General features: G+C 40.2%; 1 protein-coding gene across 3 annotated transcripts in view; it reads right to left on the bottom strand.

Moving 5' to 3' along the window:
- MON2 (MON2 homolog, regulator of endosome-to-Golgi trafficking) overlaps positions 1-22,436 on the bottom strand; it is a 70,891-nt gene that overhangs the window by 30,727 nt on the left and 17,728 nt on the right. For all 3 annotated transcript variants that reach the window (XM_080935360.1, XM_080935361.1, XM_080935362.1), the window contains exons 3-21: positions 21,624-21,751; positions 21,099-21,230; positions 20,354-20,483; positions 17,625-17,719; positions 16,871-16,996; positions 14,333-14,527; positions 12,528-12,652; positions 11,995-12,131; positions 11,031-11,181; positions 9,465-9,691; positions 8,970-9,051; positions 8,095-8,279; positions 7,148-7,260; positions 4,970-5,074; positions 4,572-4,652; positions 4,424-4,497; positions 4,250-4,340; positions 2,279-2,380; positions 695-805 (exon numbers count right to left, since the gene is read on the bottom strand). In XM_080935360.1, the coding sequence (XP_080791486.1) occupies positions 695-805; positions 2,279-2,380; positions 4,250-4,340; positions 4,424-4,497; positions 4,572-4,652; positions 4,970-5,074; positions 7,148-7,260; positions 8,095-8,279; positions 8,970-9,051; positions 9,465-9,691; positions 11,031-11,181; positions 11,995-12,131; positions 12,528-12,652; positions 14,333-14,527; positions 16,871-16,996; positions 17,625-17,719; positions 20,354-20,483; positions 21,099-21,230; positions 21,624-21,751 (2,390 nt within the window). The remainder of the gene's footprint in view (positions 1-694; positions 806-2,278; positions 2,381-4,249; positions 4,341-4,423; positions 4,498-4,571; positions 4,653-4,969; positions 5,075-7,147; positions 7,261-8,094; positions 8,280-8,969; positions 9,052-9,464; positions 9,692-11,030; positions 11,182-11,994; positions 12,132-12,527; positions 12,653-14,332; positions 14,528-16,870; positions 16,997-17,624; positions 17,720-20,353; positions 20,484-21,098; positions 21,231-21,623; positions 21,752-22,436) is intronic.

Here is a 22,436-nt window from a genome sequence, read left to right as displayed (position 1 = left end):
AGACACTGCCCCTCCCGGCCCCACTGCCTAGGCAAGGGAGTGTTATATCTTTTGGTATCTAAAAAGCATTTCATTCTTTATTTTTCTTCTCTCTAAATGTTGTTCTTTGTGGTTGATTTACTAAACAGATATTTATTAAGCTTTCCCCATGCACTGAGTACTGCACACACACTGAGGACATTAAAGACCTATTTAGTGTTTATGAGTGTATGCCGTATTGCCACGTGTGGAGGTCAAAACGCCAGCCTGCAGGAGTGGTTCTCTGTGGCAGCATGTGGGTCCTGGGGATTGAACCCAGGTTGTCAGAATTGACAGCAATCACCTTCACCCACTGTGCAGAGCTTTTGCTGCCACTTACAAGTACTTGTCATGATTTCTGTATCATTTAGCATCATTTAGATGTTTTTTATAAAGACCACCATAAAACACTGAGTGATCTATAGCCTACATGTAAAACAGAGTATTAAGTTTAAAGATTCTGTTTTAGATATTGGCTTGTTGGTACAAATCCTACAACCCCAGCACTCGGGAGGTAAGGGCAGGAAGCACAAAAATTCAAGGTCCTCTTGGCCACAAACTGAGGCCAGCCTGGGCCACATAAGAGTCTCACAAAAGAAGATTTATACTAGAGTATCCTTAGGTGAGATTAACGTAAAACTACACCCGTGAATGATCAACAAACAGCACGTTTTACCTGGTTCTGTGAGAGTGGAGGCTCATGGTTAAACGTCAGCCCTGCTTTAATGAGTGACGTCAAAGCCTCCGCTCCCCACTCTCTCATCCGAGAGTTTGGATGCTGGCAGACCTGAAGAAACACACAATGAATAAAATTATATCCAATTATATACATAAGGTGAGAAACACACATTAACCTGAGAATACTGTGGCTTTTGTTAATTTTTTGCAACTTAAAAATATCACATATTCAGTAAAGAGTAAAAGAAAAATTATATCTAAAATTTTTCTGTACACTTACCTTCTGAATAAAGGCAAAGGAAGCAAGAGAGAAAAACAAAAGACAAAGGATGAGACTGAAAAGAAGTCACAGGAAAAGAAGACGTTTGTCACAGAAAACAAAGCAGCTAACCCTAAAGGGTTGTTTTTTTTTTTTTTCTTTCCCATTGGCCCTAGGGGTTGAACCCTTCAACACTTGATAAGACAGTTCAGTTTACGCAACACTATCCTGAGCTCAGTCTCACTTAAGAAGTTGGCTAAATCATAAAGCAATCTGTACACATCCTGTTGAGATTCTGTAAACCCCACCCCTCAGTTACCTGGCAATAGCCAGGTATGCTCCGTCCCAGTGACCTGACAGTATAAAAGGGGCTGCTTGCCCCCTCCTCTCTCTCTTGCTCTCTTGCCTCTCTCTCCCTTCTCCACCTCCCTTACCCCTCCTCTACCCCTTCCCTTCCCCCCTCTCTCTCCACGTGCTCATGGCCAGCCTCTACTCTATTCCTCTCTCTCTACTACCCTCTTAACTCTCCCATGGCGTGAATAAACTCTATTCCGCACTACACAGTTGTGTGGCTGATCCCTCGGGGGTAGGGATTCCCAACATGGGCTTCCCAGAGGCATCTCCCTTGCCCCCAGGCCTCAAAGCACCTTCATGGGCATATGCCACCACGCTCTCTTCATCCTTTTCCTAACATTGGGACATCATCTTTTAACAACACTGGTGCCCCTGTGACTTTTAACAACACATCCTTTGTTAGTAAATTTAATCCAAATAAGACGGGTAAAATCTCGGAAGGAAGGAGGGACAGGATTGTTCTCAGGCTTCTAAGATGACATGAAATGATCATGGCTGTGGAGGTAAATGGCAGTTCATTCTCAAAGCACCAAGTTGAAGAAAAGATCTCTCTCCATCAGACCCTCTCCCTCTCCCTGTCTGTGAGCTAGAGGCAGCGTGGCCGCTCCCTTGGCTCCCTCCACCTTCACTGCAGCAGCTGTCAACAGCCATCTGTGACGTACTCTCATCCTAAACTGCTGCAGAACTTCAGAAGTACCTGACAGCCAGGAAATCAAGAGGCTGTGATCAACGGAAGCAGATGCTAACAGCTGAGAGCACTGCCATTTTACAAGTTAGACATTTACCCGCTGTCTACATGGCGAACCCTTCCCCAAGCTAAATACAGCACAACTATAAATTTATCAGTCCTCTGATAAAATACACTGGTTGAGAAAGGAGGGAGTCTAATGTGTCATTATGTTGGATCATAACATCAATGGACATGATTTTGTCAGTAAACAATGATAGTATTTATGCAAGACACTTCACCTCAAGCAGATGGCCAGTCAGAGGTCTCCATAAAATCTCTATCCTGTGCATATTAACTAGACCAGTTTCTAATAGCTTGGCAACAGCGAAGAGAGACGGTTCCTAAGGAGGAAGCATAGAGAATTCTGTAATAACTATGAATAAAATAGAGCACTACAGCATTACATTGTGATTAGTTTGTGTATGTAAAGTTACCAGGAAACAGAGTAGAACCTATCATCATGAGACAAGTCTTTTTGTCACCCTAAAGTTACTACCAAAGTATATTGGCACAAAAGTGGCTAAGTTCTACGATTCTATATTTTTTAAAAAAAGATTCTGTATTCTTAATGTTTTTATGGCATTGAAAACATCTGCAACATGGAAATGTTTAACAGTATCTTTTTCTTTCCCAATAAAAGCCAGTAAGTTAAGTTACACTGGAAATTTAAGACAAATGTGGTATGAGCTAATCTAGAGATGCCCAAAGAATTGTGGTAGAAAATTGCTCTTTGGAGAAATAAGGTATAAGTTTAAGACTGATACCTTACAAAGTTTTAACTGCTGGTATCTCATCTTAATTTAGGCCAGTAAATAGCTACATAACTTACATAAATAAATTACATTTATAAATTAAATAAAGTATCTATAGTAAATTTTAATGTATAATGGAGATGTAATGACTGCCTAGGATCAGCACTTTTAGTTCCTCCTCATTACATGGGTTACATCATAACCATTTGTAGTTTGTAGCATTTCAAAGAACATAGACATGTCCTGGTTCATTCCTGAAGATGTTTTACTGAAAATGTTTTTTAAAAGTTTTTTTTTGTTTGTTTTTATGCTTTTTTAAGGCAAGACAGGGTTTTTCTGTGTATCCCTGCTGTCCTGAAACTCACTCTGTAGACCAAACTGGCCTTGAACTCAGAGAACCACCTGCCTCTGCCCCAGTGCTGGGATTAAAGGAGCGCCAGGATAGCATCTTCGTATTTGGAAGTGGCCAGACTGTGCTTATTTTTAGATATAGAAAGGGGGCTGGAGAGGAGGCTCACTGGTGAAGTGTGCTGGCTGCTTCTGCGGGGAGCTGAAGTTCAGTTCCTAGAACCTACACTGATGGCTTACACTACCTGTAGTTCTAGGGGATCATACATCTTCTGGCCTCTAAGGGCACACGTGCGCGAATGTGCACATACACACACAAAGGGCTTCATTCTGTTTTTATATAGTGCTAGGACCTCAGGACAATCAGACAAACACTGTGAGTTGCTCTCTCAGCTAATAACTTATTTTTTGTGTGCTTTTATGTGTATGTACATATAGATAGATAGATAGATAGATAGATAGATATATTTGCTGTGATTGAATCAAACCCAAGCCCCCACAATGTTTACTATTGGATGCTGTTAGCCTCAAACATTTCATTTCAAATATTAATTTCTAAAATATGGTTAAGTTCAAAATTTTCTCTTTTGCAAATTTAGTAGAAAATATTTTGAGTACAGAAAGGAATGTTCTTGAATGCTAATATGCAGAAGTCCTGTTCTATTTACTCAATTAATGGACAATGAAAATTTAATTTCAAGGTGAGGAGAATCCTTATCTTCAGAAGAATCAATTAGTTTCTGATTTTCCATTCCAGTGAAGACAAACCCACCACCCAAACCTGCAACAAATTTCCTAACTACAGTCTTGGATTCCCTGCATCATAAGTGGTAAATGCAAGCATTGTCAAGATATTTTATAAAAGCTATATATAAAAAAAATAATGCAACACAGTATAAAAGCTGTGTTGCATTATTTATAAAAACACAAGAATATCCAGTATACAAGCAAGAAGGGACAGTAGTAACTTCAAGCCTACCACATGTGGACAAATGACAAGCCACACATGCTAAACCTGACAGAGCACTGTGACCAAAGCCCGGGCCTGCCATCAGACACTAGGGTGAGGTATATACTTGTATAACCAAAAGGAAATGTAGATTACCACACCTTATTGTTTCCATAGGCCATATCCATTGCTTCTAGAGATAAGGAACAAAGTGCATTTATTAAATGATGCAAAGATACGTCATCAAGATACCTAAAATGAAAATGAAAAAGACAATTTCATCTCAAATATACAGCTCAAAACAGTGTGGCTGTCAGTCTACAATGCAGACTTACTGTGAGCTTTCAAACAGTCTAGAAAGGATGTTGGAAATCACTGGCAAGTCTGTCATCACCGCTGTTGTCAGAACCTAAAGGAAGGGTGAAGTCAGTGTGGGGCGTGACGTTTCAGAAGCACCCACTGATCGCAGGGGCCGCCACTTACTGTACTGGGCCCTTCTACCGCTCTGCCAGGCTTCAAGGCACCACCACTACTGGGTTTTAGCCCCAGAATCCATACAAGATGCTGAAAATTAAAACAAGATAAAACTATAAAAATTCTGTAACTAAAATCAATGGTAAGAGCTAGCAATAAAAACTAAAATCAGTAATATACTAATAATTACAAAGTAATTAGCGCCATTCATAGGAAATAATTGTAGCCTACTTACGCAGTTGTTTATGGCATTGTAAGTAGACCATTACTTCCTAACACATTCCTAACACGTATTTATTCCTTACCACTTCTCCTGTTTCCTTCTATCAACTAGGTCTTCCTAAAGGACCAACAGACATTGTTTCATTGTTAGAAACCATAAATCTAGAATCCATACTGCAACATACCTGAAGAGTTGCCAAAACAAGTTGCCATGACGTTCCGAGAACAGCACCATGACAGTGTGCCAAGTTAAGTAGAGTCCTCATGCACTGGATATTTTTGGAAGTCAGCTATGTTGAAAAGAGATAGATCTGTAGCAACTGCTATAGATTCTTAAAAATTAACAGCTTACAAATCAGCATGAACACATTCAAAGACTGTCTTTAAAAACCAAGAATACAAGGAAAAGAAGTTTAGATGGTTTTATAAAAGACAAAGGTGTGTTACTAGGGCTGGAGTGACAGTTTTCGAGTAAAGTGTTTGCCACATTGCCGAGGGCCATGCAGGAGGAATGACAAATGGCTTTCGAACTCGTGGAATGAGGCCCACCTGTTACCACAGCCACATCAGTAAGCCTCGGTGTGGCACAGGCCTGAGGACCATGTGTCCTGAGGACTTCATGCTGTTATGGAGTTCTGTCTGCTTGCTGCCCTCTCATCCTTCTTACTCTAAGAATTACATGGAAGTTCTATGTGGATAGTATCTCTGGCACTCACAATAATAGTGCTTGATCTTTCAGCACTGCTTCTGGAGCAGATTATATTTCTATCACCACCCTAGGGAAGAACTTCGAGATGTAGATTGTCAGACCACACTTAGAAAGCATCTGGAAAAATAAAATTGCTAGTGAAGCTAGCTGGAGATGTTTTTACTACTGGCTCTCACGTAGAAAACAAACTCAAGTTCATAAATGCACACTCTTACTAGTTAAGCTAGGGACACTTTATGGTCAGGGAACAGGAACACTGGCAGCACTGTGATGTGACTCTCACTGGCCCGTGTGTGCCCTCAGCTTTCTGATAGGATTTATTAAGAACTGCTGATGAGTAGAGATGCTTTCTGAGGATTTAAGGTAGACAGGACAGATTTTCATATAAAAGTTTCCATTTTTAAATCTTTTAAGAATTTTACAAGATTACTTTTGAAGATAAATAATAAAATAATTACTCCTTTCTTTGTAACCACAAATGCTGCCTGCCAATAAGAAAGAGGCTGAGAAAACACCCTTGCTTGCTCACACTTTGTTAATCTCTAACAAGTTGCTTAGCTATGAATATACATGGGTTTTGGGGGATGAATTGTTTTCTTTACCTGTACCACTTAATGTTATTTCTTGTAAAGGTTAGGGGAACACATTGCTTTTTCATAATCATTCACTAGAAGAAAATTAAAACATAACCACATTGTAATTGTATACCGCTTGAAAGATTCTGCTGGGATGTATAAGCTGTGGAAGAAATGTGTGTGCATGTGTGAAATGCTTGAAGTCTGCTTGCTGGAGTTTTCCTCTAACTATTCAATGTGTGAATGTATATATGTCTATCTGTATGTATGCATGCATGTATGTATGTATGTGTATGTATAGATCTGTGTGTATGAAGTTATTGGACTTTGCCTTTGTTTCATCCACTCAGTGTGTGTGTGTGTGTGTGTTTTCTCTCTTTCCTTCTCTTTTTCACCGTCCCCAAGGAGCTAAAAGAGTTTATAGTTTTTTCTCTGGTCACAGGAAGTGCCAGTCCCAGTAAATTAAGCTTTGTTCTCTCAGAGAAAAGTCTACTGAGCAGCTTCTCTAATCGAAGGCTGCCATTCAGAGCAGCAGTATCTGGATCCACCCCCAAGAGCGGCTTTAAGCACTGACCCCCAACGACTGGACTGCTTGCCTTAGTTTACCCACCAAGTGGATACCAAAGTGACATAATTGTGAGGGTTGAAGTTCAGATCCCCATGACCCATGCTAATGCTGGGAGAGCAGTGACTTGTCTACACCTCCAGCCCCTGGGAGCTGGACCTGGACTAGCAGGACTCAGGGGAGTTAGAAACCGGGTATCCGCAGATAACCGGGTGAAGCAGCAGAGGAAGACGGCAGATGACCTCTACACATGTGCACACAGGCTGGGCTGCATGCTGACACACATAGCAGTGTGCACACACACATACGTGCTGACATACATAGCAGTATGCATGCACACATACAAAGGAAGTTGAATTAGTATGCTGGTTATAATAATGCCAAGAAAATAGAAAATTACTATGATCAGGACAATCCTCCAGGTAAAAGAAGCTCAGTAAGTAACACCGTATGAAAAGTACAGAAACAGCACAGACGAAGCCCTTAACCAATAACCCCACCCTAGTCAAATTACCATCACTGTTCCTTGAGGCTGCACAGCGAGAGGCTGACCCACGGCCACAACTTGCTGGTGAGACTCGCTGGACGGGCTGATCATCATAACACTTTGGCCCTGGATAGAATATGCTGGAAGGGAACGGAGAGCCTCAGTGCAGCACAGCAGCTGCTGCACCATGCTCACATTTCTTCCAAGGCACTGATGCATTGTAAAGAATTTATCGGAATAAAGTTCAACCCATACAACGGCAGTACTATCATCCAGATGTATCATCAGATGTGTGCAAACATCTGAAAACTCGTGCAAATACCAACAGAAGCAAATGTGAAGGAATTTTCCATGTGAGTTGTAATTACAAAACACTGGTAGCACGTTTTATGAGCAAACAGAATCAGAACACATTAAGTATTTTAAACATGAATCAATGTGCACTTTTCTAGTTATAGACAAATAAATTTCGAGTGTGAAATCTGGGTACCACATTGAAATATATATAAATTAAATATAATAAATGTTAGGGTTCTCAAAGTATTAGCCATGAAAATTAGGTTTTGAATGTTAGTATAATGTAAGTGGTGGAAATATTATAGTTCTACTAGGCCAAGAGAAAAACAGCAATCATCACTTCAACAACATACTACAGTTACAAAGGAGTGTCACCGTTTGTATTACTTAACTGTATAATTATTACTGAACATTGCTATTACTATACTTTTCTTCTCTCCACCTTTTTTTTTAAGGGGTGAGCAGAAGAAAAGAGATATATTCTATGTGGCCACACGGGAGAGAAGCAAAGAGTCCAATGACCCTAAGTCTCATCTTCTCTCTTCCCTTTCAGCAGAGAAAAGAACTGTTTTGAAGAAGAGGACAAAATGGAAAGGCAGGAGCACACCTGCAGGAGGCCTGAACGTGGGGCTTCTATCCCCTTCTCTGTTGGCATCCCGGTAGACAGAGAGGCTTACATTTATTGGAGAGTGTAGCTGCAGTGCTGGCGTTCAGCACGGTCAGAGCATAATGTGGAGGCAAGGAGCCTTTGCATATGGCAGTTATGAAGGCGTCTCTGGAGGTTACCAGGCCCAGTCTTCCACAGAGAGCAGCCATGGTCAGTTCCGCCTTCAAGATGTTCTCGGTGGCAGCCTCATCTGTGCTGGAAGACAAGCGTTCTGTTCACCTTCCAGCCTCAGCTTTGCTTAAAACAACACAGACTCGGGAGTCTAAGCTAAAACCAATGTGCTTAGACGGAAATCTTAACCAATAAGCAAATATCTATGTGACCTATATAGTGCAAAGCACAGTCATAGGTGGAAAAAAGAAATTAAAGATTGAACTAAGGATACCAAGCACTTCTTTGTTTTACTGAGACAGGGCATTTACTCCAGGCTGGCCTCAAACTCACTGTAATCTGACTTCGCCAGCCTCCACACCCGGTATCAAGCATCTCAGAGTCAGTTAATTCTGGAAAGAAATGTCAAGCGAATTGTCATCACTGCAAGGTGGTGGCAAGCCGTGCTGTGACACAGTGCCCATAATGTCAAAGTTGTGACTTGATTAAAGCATCATGAGTGTGCTGTGGGAGTGCAAAGCACACACAGGCTCCAGAGGGGGTGATAAAGAACAATGTCCCTAAAGACATAAGACGACGGTGATGTTAATGACCTGAACTCCATCACCACAGCGTGCACGCAAACTATCACACTGCACATGAAATTAATGAAAGCATCAAAGTTCTGCTCACACAGAAAACTAGGGCTAGGAGATAAATCGCTGGGACAGAGGGAAGTATATGTATTGCTGGTTTTCCTGAAATGACACAATGTAAAGCTTACAGACGTAATACCTGGCGTCAAGAAGAAGTGAGAGCGCAGCGAGAAGACCACACCAGCAAGCGCTCACCATCTCTTCCCAAACAGCTCTGCTCACTTTAAAGGAAAAACAACAGTTAGTCAGGTTACACCATTACAACGAGCTGCCAGTCTATAACATTCAAATATTCCAGCAATAACTCAGTCATTAGGCGTCAGACACTAATATTTAAATCTAATTAATAAGACGTAGAAGTTGTGATAGTTTCATAATAAAAGTCTTGAAGCTGTTTTCAAACACGATAGCTAAAACGAGATAGTTCACTATTTCAGTTAAGAAATATCTTTTAAAAAATACATAATGCCAGCTCCATTTCCTTCAGTAGGTCAAACTGTCCATCATGTGATCAACAGGAAATTAGTGTGGAGTACAGTTGAAAACTGAGAATCAAATGGCATTGGGCACCTCAATTTCCCCTGAAGTTCAAACTATTGAGAAGTAGCAATGACAAGCAGGAAGCGTAGCACACCTGTTTCCTGATCCATCTGGTCTGATGCTGCCTGCTCATCTCGCCCTTCTGATGACTGTGAAGATGCTGCTTCCGTGACAGTGGGACACTCTGTCCCCACCTCTCCTAACTCTCCTTCTATCATAGTGGTGATTCCTCGGACAAGATCCAACAAACAGTGGAATGCCACGGACATGGCATAGCCTTCTGGTATAGTTGGGGGTTCAACTTTGTCCAGCATCTCTAGGCTGAAATCACGAGAAACACAATCACTGATGAGAAGGAACAGAAAGAATCCATAGAAAACCATTTCCAGAATTTGTAGACTCTAAAAATTACTAATAGGAAGACAGAAAGACAGAAAAAAAAAAAAAAAGAAATAAAGGAAGGAAGGGAAGGGAGGGGAAGGAAAGAGAGGAGAGGGGAGGGGATTGAGGGGGAGGGGACGAGAGGGGAGGGGACGAGAGGGGAGGGACAGGAGAAGAGAAGAGAAGAGAAGAGAAAGAAGAGAAGAGAAAGAAGAGGAGTCTGACTGAGCTTGTTTCATTTGTACTTTAAAATGATCAGAAGGGCCAGCGGGATGGTTCAGTGGATAAAAGGTGCTAGCTGGAAAGCCTATTGATCGGAGTTTGGTCTCTTAGACCCACATGACAGAGGAGGGAACTGATTTTACACCTACACACATGTGCTATGGTACACATACATATGTACACACACATAATATTAAACAAAATCAGAAAAATTAAGGCCTAGCTGCTACCATAATATCTATTTGATATACAGTGATACCTTCACTATTCTTTGTGTACAAAATATAAAAGCTAACATAAAATACGTAACACAGATTATTATGCTTCTTAACCTCTTACAGTTAAAATGACATAAAAGATAAAACAAAATAAACCGACAAAGAGAAAGACACTTTTAATGAGAGAAAGGATAACTCTGAGATACCCAGAGCACAAGTGACCTCAGAGGGATCAAGTACAACAGCACAAGTAACACTGAGGGTATCAGTGTGTGAAGCTCAAACCTATCACCTGGGAGCAAGTGTTCAGAAAGCACGACAGTGTGTGCAAGACTATGTTTCTTCCCACGGTTCATGCCCACGTCTCCTCCCCCAACAGTTTGTTGGCTATAATACCAAAAGCACAATTAAAAACAAGTAAACTGACTGTTCCAAGGACAGGAGCAAGAAAGACAACGTACAGAACAGCAGAAAGCTTCTGCAACTCATGAGCACACAACAATTACACATGGGTGCACAACAAAGTCTACTATTTAGCTCTGTGACAACTTCCATCTCATAGATCAGTAAGGAGTTATGCCCACAGGGGCTAAGAATCAAGCCACACACTTGACTAGGAAGCTAGAACAAGGGAGTCAGCTCAGGCAAATAAACCACATTCTGTTTACAGTGCGATCAGCACCCTACAAGTAGAAGAAAATGTAGCCCCGCTTAAAATTCTCAGAATATGACAAAACAAAGTAAGCTCCAAAATGTATTAGCAGTATATTAGTATTATATTATATCAGAACTCCATACAGTGTGGAGAGCCATCATCCGCAGTGGCATCAGTTACTTACTAGGTGGCTTTAGCACTGCCTTGAACTGTGACCGTCAGGATTGGAATCCAAGCCCCCCGGTACTCAAAGGCTGGGAGCAGAGTGACGCCTGCTCCAGTGCCCGCCCCTGAGTTAGCTGGTGCTGCTGCTGGGCCGCCAGCATTGTTGTTTCCTGTTAGGGAGGGAAAGCAAGCACACCAGCTTACTCCTTGATTACAAGTCAGTACATTCCAGTGTAATTCAGACTTAAAGACTGTGCTTTCAAGTGTGATACCTACAAACAGTATCTGCTGACTGTTTTACCCAGTCTATTTCCCTTAAATAACCACTCAATTTTTTAATATAAAAGTTACTAGAAAGCTTAGGTAAGCAGCTCTGTTGGTAAAGCATTTGTCACAAAGGTATAAGGACCTGAGTTTGCTCTCCAGTACACATAATTGTGTATGTGTGTCTTAAAATGGTGGAAGTTATTTTACACTCAGACTCGCAGTAAATGAAGAAAACACCCGACATGAACAATCGAATGAATATGTACAAAGCAGTGCTTGGTTTGCTCAGTACCCACAAACAACCCCGGCTTGGTGACACTCACGTGCCATCCCAGCGCCGGGCGGGCAGGACAGGAGACCCAGTAGGACGCTAGCCATCCAGCTCACCTAACCAACGAGCCCCAGGGCCCAGTGAGAGAAGTGTCTCAAAACACAAGGTCAACAGCTCGGAGTCAATGACAATCAAGGTTACTCTCTGGCCTACATACTCGTGCACACACATACACACGTACACACGACATGTGCCTGTACATACATGAACATATACACAGTTATAGGAATCAACAAAAGTACAAATCTTTTTTACATATTTTACAAAATTTACATTTTACAAAAATATAAATCTCAACATATTCAGGTGGTTTAACTTTGTATAGACACAAATTTCTCGTATAACACTGAGTACCGTAAACCAAGAGAGGAAATGAAAACATTACCAGCTTGGTTGGCTGTGGCAGGATTCCCAGTAGGAGGGACAAGAAACAGAGACTGGATAAAAGACCCCAATGCATTCACAATGTCTCGGAAAACCTTGGTGGAATGTTGCTTCATGTCATATGACTGACAAAATGACCTGCAAAATAATTTTAAACATTTCTGGGAAAAGCATTCTAATGTATTATATTATTTACATTTTAAAAGCCAGTAATATTGCTTAATATTTACAATTCCATATTTGGTGTCATTCTTTATGAATGACTGTTTTCTCTAGTTTAGATTAGAAACAAAGGTTTGTTTGACAAAGGTCATAAAGCAAAAAGGAAAAGAAATGCTGGCTGCGTTTGCTTAGTAAATGATGGCTCACTCCATGTGTCTGACCTCTCCCAGGGCCTCCTGAGCGCCCACTGGTGACTTCACGTCCTTTACCTTCAGGTCAGCATCACTGACACTGGCACATGAGCACCGAGCTCTTCCTCACTGAGCACGAGGCGTCCAGGCATCTGCTATGAGAACCCTGCTGGGACTTTACCTTAACAACTGAGGCTGCACACAGAGCCTGTGTATCGATTCCACTGCAACAGCTCGAAGCCACTGTGGCTTATCTGCATCCAAAAACTTCACCAGAAGTGATAGAAATATTTCACATTCAGTCACCTACAAAGAACAGATTTTTAAACATTTGAGTCAAAAAGAAATAATAATAATGCCAAATCATCTTAACAGTAACTAAAATAAAATGCAAAACTAGTTCAGCAGAAAACAACCACAGCTTCTAACTATACACCTAAAATACTAATGATCTGCTATAAGACTTCATTCCTCAGCCCTATTTTCAGAAAGCATGATATAACCATCTTGCCATCTCTAGCACTACAAACTGCTAACAGATGTATGATCTAACCTTCAGTAATACTCCACATGTATGACAGAAAACAAAGAGGCAGTCAGGTGTGGCTGTTTAACTAGACTCATGCATTTGAATGTTTGTCCCACAGGGAGTGGCACTATTAGGAAGTGTGGCCTTCTTGGAGGAAGTGTGTCACTGTGGAGGCAGGCTTCAAGGGCTCATATAAGCTCAGGCTACACCCAGTGACAGTGTCCTGCTGCTGCCTTCAGATAAAGTGTGGGTCTCTCAATTCCTTCTCCAGCACCATGTCTCCCTGCCAGCTGTCATGCTTTCTGCCATCTGGATAATGGACTGAGCCTCTGAAACAGCAAGCCAGCAACAATTAAAAGAGTTGTCCTTTATTAAAGTTGTCATAGTCATGGTGTCTCTTCACAGCAGTAAACCCTAAGACAGGTATAAAAGTACAGGCCTATAACCCAGCCCTCAGGAAAGGGAGTTAGGAGACAGCCTGAGCTACAACAGCAAGACTGTGTCAAAAAACAAACATAACAAAAAATATATTTTAACTGTGGGCTCAGCCTGTGTGCATGACACCTTAATTTCTCCTGTTTTCTTAGGTATGCAAACTAATATCTGATGGCCACTTAGCTTCACCTGAGCTACTGGAAAGGTGAGTGAATGCACAGTGAGACAGCATGACTCTCAAGGGTACCAGTTCTCGGACAGGCTGTTGAATGCCTTGGAGTTTCCTGAAACCAGTTATGGGAGTGTATGAGGTCAAATGCATGTTCGTAATCATACTACTATCATTCATTGGTTTCAGTGTAGTAAGGCTCGATCCGACAGCACGAAAACAATGGAATTAGAACAGCAGATGCCTTGGCAGGACTCACGAAAACAAAATCAAACTGTACTAGCATCAATGCATCTTCACTGCCACACACAAACAAAAGATGCATATTACACTCACACACACATACACACACAAACACACACACACACACACACACACACACACACACACACACATACAACTGATGCTTAATTTCCACTGTTAACTTGATTGAATTAATAAACACCTAGGGCATTCATGAGGTCCATGTTTGGGTACATCTGTGAGGGTATTCTCAAAGAGGATTAGTTAATAGGAAGGGCAGTTCACCTTGCATGTGGGTGATACCTCCAACAAAAGCTGGGAACCCAGATGGAATAGAAAAGGAGACGCCTGAGCTATAGGCATGATTAGTCTGCTTCCGGGTTACCATGAGGTAAGCAGCTTTTGTGACATCCCCCACAACCATGGCATTTCTGCCTAGTGCAGGCAATACAATACAAGTAACACAATCAGCTGTCTAAGGACCAAAGCCTTTAAAACCAGGAGCCAAGGAGTAAGTCTACCACCTGTCAGTCCTTAGGTCAGGTATTCTGTCAGAGAAACATGAATGCACGCAACTGTGTATAAAACAGGCCCAGGAATGAACACTTACCAAAAGACTGTAGAACTGCTTGATCAGAACAGACACCACTCTCAGTAAACGCATGCAAATAGGAAAATATGGTTTTTCAACTGGTGCTGGGGAAGATGAAGTACTGGAGCCTTGTCTGAACTTTATATTTGGAGAAAAGAGCTTGATCACAAGCGGACACACCCTTTCTTTGAGGAGAAAACTGAATTCTTGATGCTATTTGCAAAGGAAAAAAAATTACTGAGTTTGTAGTGATACTTCTAAAAACTCAGATTATCGTAAATGATCTAAATTAATGAGTTTACATTTTTCTTGTACTGTAAATACATTCTGGTTACTCTCTCTGCCTTCCCTTCCTTCTCTCCTATGCTTGCTATGCCCTGCCCCATCCCACACCCTGCTCCTTACACATCTCTTTCCCAAAGATTTTAACTAGTTGATCACATGAAATCTGAATGATTAAAATAATAAATGTATTTGAAGCTCACTATTAAGATTATTAAGATTATCACTATGAAGATTAAGTCTTGTATTGTCACTAAAGTGAAGACTACTAGTCACTATCATTTATATCTAATTAATATTTTCAAACTGGGTAAGATTGGGTAAGATGTTTCACTAATGGGTAAGACGCTTGCCCCTCTCCCAGAATCTGATAGTTGCCAACAAATCAGCAGTAAGTAGTACTGTCTTATGAGGCCCTTTGTATAATTTACAAAGAGGTGTGAAATTTGCTCTGTTCTTAAATGGACTAAACACAAATCAGAAATATTTCAAGAAGTTTACAAAATTAATATATTTTTTTAAAAAAGAACATACACGATTTTACAATTTTTAGTGTTTAGTCTAAGAACACAGGACTACGAAACATTTAAAATAAAGGAATAAAAACATGATTAATAAAGTATAAGTGAGCATAACTATTTTCCATGTTAAGAACTCTGTAAATAATTGTAAACTTTTGTTTAAGGTCACTGTAAGTCAGGTGAAGGCCTCCTTATCTTGAGTAGTCTGACACTGTCACGGCCTTCTGGCCATCTCCCCGTCTCTCCCCACAGCCGATCCTAATGAGAATGAGTGGAACTCTGTAGCTGGGGGAGAGAGTGGGCTCAGGATACAGGGTTACAGATGGAGGAGGCTCCAAGAATCCATGGGGGTGGCCTTAGCTCAGACTCACAGCAGTGGGGACATGGAACCTGAAACGGTCACCTCCTGGAGCCAGGCAGGAACCCCAATGGAGCGATAAAGACACCAACTCACCCACAAAACTTTAGACCCAAAATTTATCCTGACTACAAGAAATGCAGGGACAGGGGAGACTGAATTTCCTGTAGTGTGAGATAAGCACCTTCCTAATTGTGCATGAGTGAGCACACTCAAGCGCACTGAGTGCCCACACTGTGCAGCCTTCCTCTGTCTTCTGCAGAGAAAGCTTCCACTTTCATTTAGTGTTTACACCTGACTTTACCTGACTATGAAATCCTTTGGACAAAAAGTGAAGGAGACATAGTATCTGTTTTCTAAAATTTGGCTTAAATTCAATCTCATGGCCTGTGCTATTTTTGATCAGAGAATGGAGACCATTACTGTACAGTTATAAATGAAAACTACACACTAATTCCTATTGATTGTGAAGTATTTAGTTTTACCTATTCCTCATTCTACACTCTAGCATGATTATACTTCTCTATAGTCTTATGAAAATGTATATCTTTCTCTTCAGTCTGAAGGATTCCTTCAAGTATCTTCTCTAGAGGTGACATAGTGGTCATAAACTCCTTTAGTTTTTAATCACAGGCTTTTCTTTTCCCTTCAATTATAACAGATAGTTTTGCTGGGTATAGTAGTAATGTGTGCTGGCAGATTACTTTGAGAACTCCAAATACATAATAAGGAAATAATAATGGCTTTCACGGATTCTGTTAAGAAACAGCTTCTTTTGGGTGCTGAAGAGATGGCTCAGTGGTTAAGACTATAACTGCTTATCAGAGGACCTAGGTTTGATCCCTGGCACCCACACGGTAACTAAAAACTCTGGAACTTCAGTTCCAGAAGATCAAACAGCCTCTTCTGACATCCATGGGCACTGAATGCATGTGGTACAGACATACATGCAGACAAAACCATAGATATTGAAAAAAAATAAATAAAAGAAACAGTGTGTTTTCACACGTCTTTCTCAAGTCCATAGCTTGGGGAAATTTGTCTAAATAGTTTCTAAGATTTATCCTAATAATAGACTTTTTTAAATGTTGAAGGTAAATTACAACAAAACAAAACAAAACACTAAATCAAAATTAGACTGATGGTTTTCTTTATGCCTATAACCGCAGTCCTCAGGAGACTGAGGCAGTTGCACATGTAAAAGCCTTGTCATAAAGAACAAACTAGCACTGAGAAAACAAGCCTCATACTCTCAAACAAGCAAATTATACATGACAGCTTTGATCTAAATCCTAAAGTATACCTGTATCTCCTACTACAGAAAAAATTCATGTTCATTTCTTGACAACTATCTGTGTAAAGCAACTCTGTGACAAACGAAATCGACTGGCTTACTTGTAAAAACACTTGTGGGAAATCATTGAGGACCGACTCTAGCAGCTCAAGGCCAAATGTCCGAGTCATCTCCGTCATGCCCACTAGCCAGTAAGGGGCATCAGCGTTAACCAGCTGACAGAGGTCCTGGGGAGTTAAAGACAAACAAGTGCCATGTGTTATGATAGCATGTGCTTCCCACAACTCAGTTCATACAACAAAACAAAACAAACCTTCTTAGCAATTAAACATTAGCAACTCCAATTTTTACAAGTTGTACACTTAGAAGATTTTAGTGGACTTCTTTCTATAGAAATGTGTAATTATAGACGATAAACAGCTATAGACAAGTATTAATGTTATTTTAATAAGGAATACATTTTTAATCTTACCATACTTAAAATGATTTAGTCATGCTAACCGATGTAAAAGGCTGGTATTTGCATATCAGATTATATTAAGTAGACAGCAAATCTATTACTTAAACTTTTCTCATTGAAGTAATTTTTTGTAGAATCTGTTTTCCCTGATATACCTATTTTTCTAGTTCAGAGTTTAATTTCACTTCCTTAAGGTGGTCCCAACTTTTTCACGCTAGTTAGATATACAGTAGATACAGAAATCTTTATTCAGTCTTTTAGAATTACTTTAATATGAATAACACTTTTAATTTTGTACAGTTTTATGGATTAAAATTACATCAAACATAAATTCTACAATAAAAGACCGCAGAAGCTCTATGTTACAGTAAGAATTTCTCTGTCGACGGAAGTACCTGGAAGAGCATATATGCGTCTTTAGCACAGGGCCTCAGCGTGCTGACAGACCTTCTGTTACTGTTTCCTTGGATCAGTACTGGAGGTTCTATATCTGCAAAACATGCCAGAAACTGAGCTCAAAATGCCCTTTTTACAAACCACATACTATGTTTAAAATTCATCCTTTTATATAACCATGGTTCCTGTTTAAAGAACCACGTCTTCAAACAAGATATTTTATATAAAACACAATAGCAATTGTTCACTTTCTTATGTATACTTTAACTAGCTTACTGTTGTTATTGCACACTTGATTTTCCCAGTTTCTTATTTTTCAGCTTTTATCACATGATCTCTGAGTGTGTATTAAATATCAAACATGAAGTTTACCACATAGCCATTTCCTCTGTCCTTTACCACACTCAAAAGGATCAACTGATCTGCCACGCGTGCCGTCAGTCATGGGCTACATCAGCTAAGAATCAGCTGCCGAGGTTTCTCCCTGCTCAGCATTTGTTTAGTAACATTAGTAGGAAAGATCCCACTCTCTGGGCTGGTGACATATTTGTTGGACAAAGGTACCTGGTACCAAGCCTGAGGATGAAAGTTTGATGCCCAGGATGGACATGGTGGACGATAAGAACTAATTCTCACCAGTTGTCCTCTGACCTCCACATGTGTGCTGTGGTACATACTTGTGTGTGTGTGCATGTGCATGCACACACACACACATGCACACATAAGTGTAATAATTTTTAAAGGACACATTCTTTGTAAATTATAGCAGCTTGTTTTAAAATCAGTGTTGATTTAATAAATAATTTTAAAATGTTCTTGGCATTTTTTTTTCTGTATTATTAAGACAAGGTTAGAGGATTCACAACAGCCACATTTCCCAGTATCCTACACAAACGTCAAGTTAAATGAGTCATACGGAACACCAAGGGTGAAGAAAAACACACATATGTAAGGGAGAGGTAGCCAAGCATTTTCAAGGCAGTAGATAGATGGCTGCACAGGTAAAGGTGCCTGTGGCTAAGCTGGCTGACCTGCACTCAGTCCCTGGGGTGGAACCGGGAGCACACTGCGGACCCCCACATATGTGCTGTGCTGTGCCTGCCTGCACACACCTGAACATACAATAAATAATTAAGTGCAAAATATAGACACAATTTTTCTTGTTTGAGAAAAAAGACAGGTTGTTCACAACTGTAATGCCTTAAGATCTTTGCCACAGCAGGTGGAAAAATCCTTTGTCACAATCCTTTGCCTGGGGTGAAAACCATCAATTCTTAGATGTTAGAACATGTTGAACAGCAAGTATCTGTCAGTTCTCCAAAAGAATGTTTCTAACTTAAGAATAATTTTAAACTACAAAGAACTACCTCATTATAATCAGAGCGTTAATAAAATGTGAAAGATTAACACACATCAGTAACTTCCCATAGTGTAGACAAAGACGCACCCGAGGACGCCTGTGCGTGGGAACAGGCGGGAGGGGCTCAGGCAGCTCTAAAACCAAATGCTACACACACAGGGTCTAGCAGGAGCGCGGCAGTGGACCAGAGCACAGCCACACAGTACAGTCCGACTACTGACATGTAGACTAACAGATAAGAGAACAGCACAAATATTCAACACCTGAGTAAAATATATGCAATATGATGAGTTTCTTAAATTGTCAAATTATCATCTCCAATGAGGGGATCTATCCACATGTTAAAACTTAACATGGAAAATGAAACATCTACCCAGGGTGATAAAATAGTGAACCATTTGTTTGTCTGGTTTTTGTTTGGGTTTTTGAGACAGGATCTCTCTGTATGTAGTTCTAACTGTCTTGAAACTTAAAAAAACCACCTGCCAAGTGCTGGAATTAAAGGCAGGTGCCACATGGCCAGCTGAATAATTTATTTTTAAATTTCCATCAATTTTTAAATGCCATATAGTGTGATAGCTTGAATAAGAATGTCCCCTGTCCACTAATACGTTTGAATGCTTGGCCATAGTGCATGGCAGTGTTAGGAAGTGTGTCACTGGGGCACACTCTGAGACCTGTATGTTTGAGCTATGCCCAGTGCGTCACAGTCTCCTGCTGCAGCCTCTCAGCTCCTCTAGGACCATGTCTGCCTGCACACTGCAGTGAAACTCTGAACTGTGAGCCAGACCCAGTTAATTTCTTCTTCTATAGGAGTTGCTCTGGTTATGGTGTCTCTTCACAACAATAAAACTCAAATTAAGACATATAGCAACATGTATGTGTGTATGCATGTGTTACACATGTACGTGTACACACACACACACACACACACACCTGCTATGGATACTACTGATTGTTAACCTGACAACAAATAGAATCCCCTTCAAGGACACAAGCTGCACATTTTGTAGGCTGGGCTCCTCAGCACAGCAGCTCTGTACTTCTGACTCCACCGCAGTGTGCAGTCACTTCCACCTTCCCATACACCTCCCACAACGTATCCCCTCGAATGACAAACAGAAATAAACTGTCCCTTCCATGAGCTGCTTTTATCAGAAAATTCACCAAGTTAACAGAAAACAAAAGGAACATAGCACATACACCTGCATCTACCACACTCACATATACATATCTATACGAATGAATGTTGAGGCTGGGGTTACAGTGTGCACCAGCGTACTCTCCTGCACCCACACAGACACCTAGGAGTTAAACGGAATTAGACCTTGAGCATGAGAACCACTCACTAGAGGAGACAGCCTTTACCTCTGTGCCGGTCGTCCTCGGCAACCATCCTCTCGAAGACAACAGTTACCACCTGTCGAACTGTGGCGGCAGCGGTATTATTTGTGATATTGTCCTTTGTGAAGTGGAGTCGAAAACAAAGAACTATTGCCTAGAAAAAAAATTCTTTAGCATGAAGTAAAACTAAAGAGCAGAATCTATCAGATGAAAAACAAGTAAACAATTTGCTTCAACCAGACATTAAAAGTTCTACCTTTTTATAAAATAAAACTATACAAATCCTCAGATTTCAAAATAGTTCAGCCTTAGTAAATACATAGCTATATACGACTAGCTAAAATAGTTCAAAACACTTCTTTCCAAATACACTTCATTTAATGTATATATCATGCTTTTCCCCCAGAATGACTTGCTTTAGAAATAGCAAGTATTCATGTTTGTTGTATTACTGAATGCTTAGAGAAGTACTATATAAATTGCTGAAAATTCAAGTAGAAGTATACTGTTATTAGAAGAGGACCATACTTTTCATTTTTAAAAATAACTTTACTATTAAGAAAACTTGTATATGCTCAGCATTCATGACTGCACTCAGCAGCAGCCACAGAGGCTGGGTAAGCAGCCTAAGGAGACATCCTCTCTGGAGGAACTACCTCACAAGGCTGACCACAACCACTGTACAGAGCGAGTTGCTGTTCGTTCCAGTGGCTCTAGGTACCTATCCTTTAATCAGCTTATTCAAACCCCAGTTAAAGAGGCTTCTTACCTTGGAAAGTGCCTCGTCATGAACCACTGTGTTGGTTGTTAGAAGAACAAGAACCGTTTGAAGCAGCTTAAGTTCTTCAAGGCTGTTCTCCATTAGCTGCCAAAGCATGTTAATTATGTTTCCTGCAGCAGTCTGTGAGTCAAAAGATGGCACACAGTCAGCTTAAGTCTGAGAGATGATGGAGAGTCACAGGGATATTATTTTTCACTATCAAGTTAGATACAAACAAAATACTTACGTGAGTAACTATCAACTCAGATAAACTACACTTTAAAAAAATATGAATTACGTTATGTAACTATTCTATGACATTGAAAACTCCATTCTAAAATCAGTACCTGTACTAGACTATGCCTTAGATTACAAGTAACTCAATGGAATGCAATTAATCTTCAATGTTAGCTTCATTTTTAAGTTATTCTTCTTTCATAAATCTGCCTCACAGGAGAGACAGATATGCTCCAACCTTCCCGTGAACGATGCTGACGTGACTCTTAAGCAATTCAGATAAAATCTTCAACCTACCTCAGACACCACTTCATGTGACATGAGTCTCTGGATGGCTGCTAAACACAGCTGAGTGATCTTTGGTTCCTTGGTTCCACATCCCATTAGGAAAGGCTGCACAACTTCTGAGCTGTTCTCTTTCAATGCTTTATTCAGAAAACAAAGCAGAAAATTCAGAAAAATTAGTGATCTATTCATAATGAGGAAGGTTTGTCTACATACTTGCAGCCTATGAAAATTCTTTTTATGTAGAGTAAATATCCAAATAGAAACAAGCAATAAGACTTCAGGCAATTCATACAGAACAGATTTCACCTCATCTACAGGCATCCCAGGCTTTCTCTAACATGGAATTTTGGGTCTTCCCATTTGCTACATACTCTTTGAGAACATGGATTCTTACAAGTTCAGAAATTAACATTTCTTTATATTACACAAGAGTAAAATAAACAAGAATTCATATTATAGTGCAGAAAGTGGTTCAAACTGTATATACATCATGTCTTCCATAGTTCATAGGCACAATACATTATTTTTATATGCTGTGAATGTGTATAATGCTAATTTCTTCAGGAAATAAACACAGTTCTTAGACAACAGAATTCTTCCTGTTATGGAAAGTTTTTTAAATTAACTACTAAATTCACAAACTTGTGTTCAAACCTTAATTTAACTTCTACCAACTCCAGAAGTTTTAAAGTAGCAATAATAATTAATTAAATTCAATTGAATGATTAGTTTATAACATAATATTTAAAAATTGCTTAAAAGCAAAAAAGACAAAACAACAAGTTTGTTACCTTCAGAGAAACTAAATAAATAGCATGGAAT

This window comes from Micromys minutus, assembly GCF_963924665.1.
Source record: "Micromys minutus genome assembly, chromosome: 22".
In the NCBI taxonomy this organism is placed as follows: Eukaryota; Metazoa; Chordata; class Mammalia; order Rodentia; family Muridae; genus Micromys; species Micromys minutus.
Note: the sequence above shows the minus strand (reverse complement) of the source record. Positions and strands in the feature narration are given on the sequence as shown.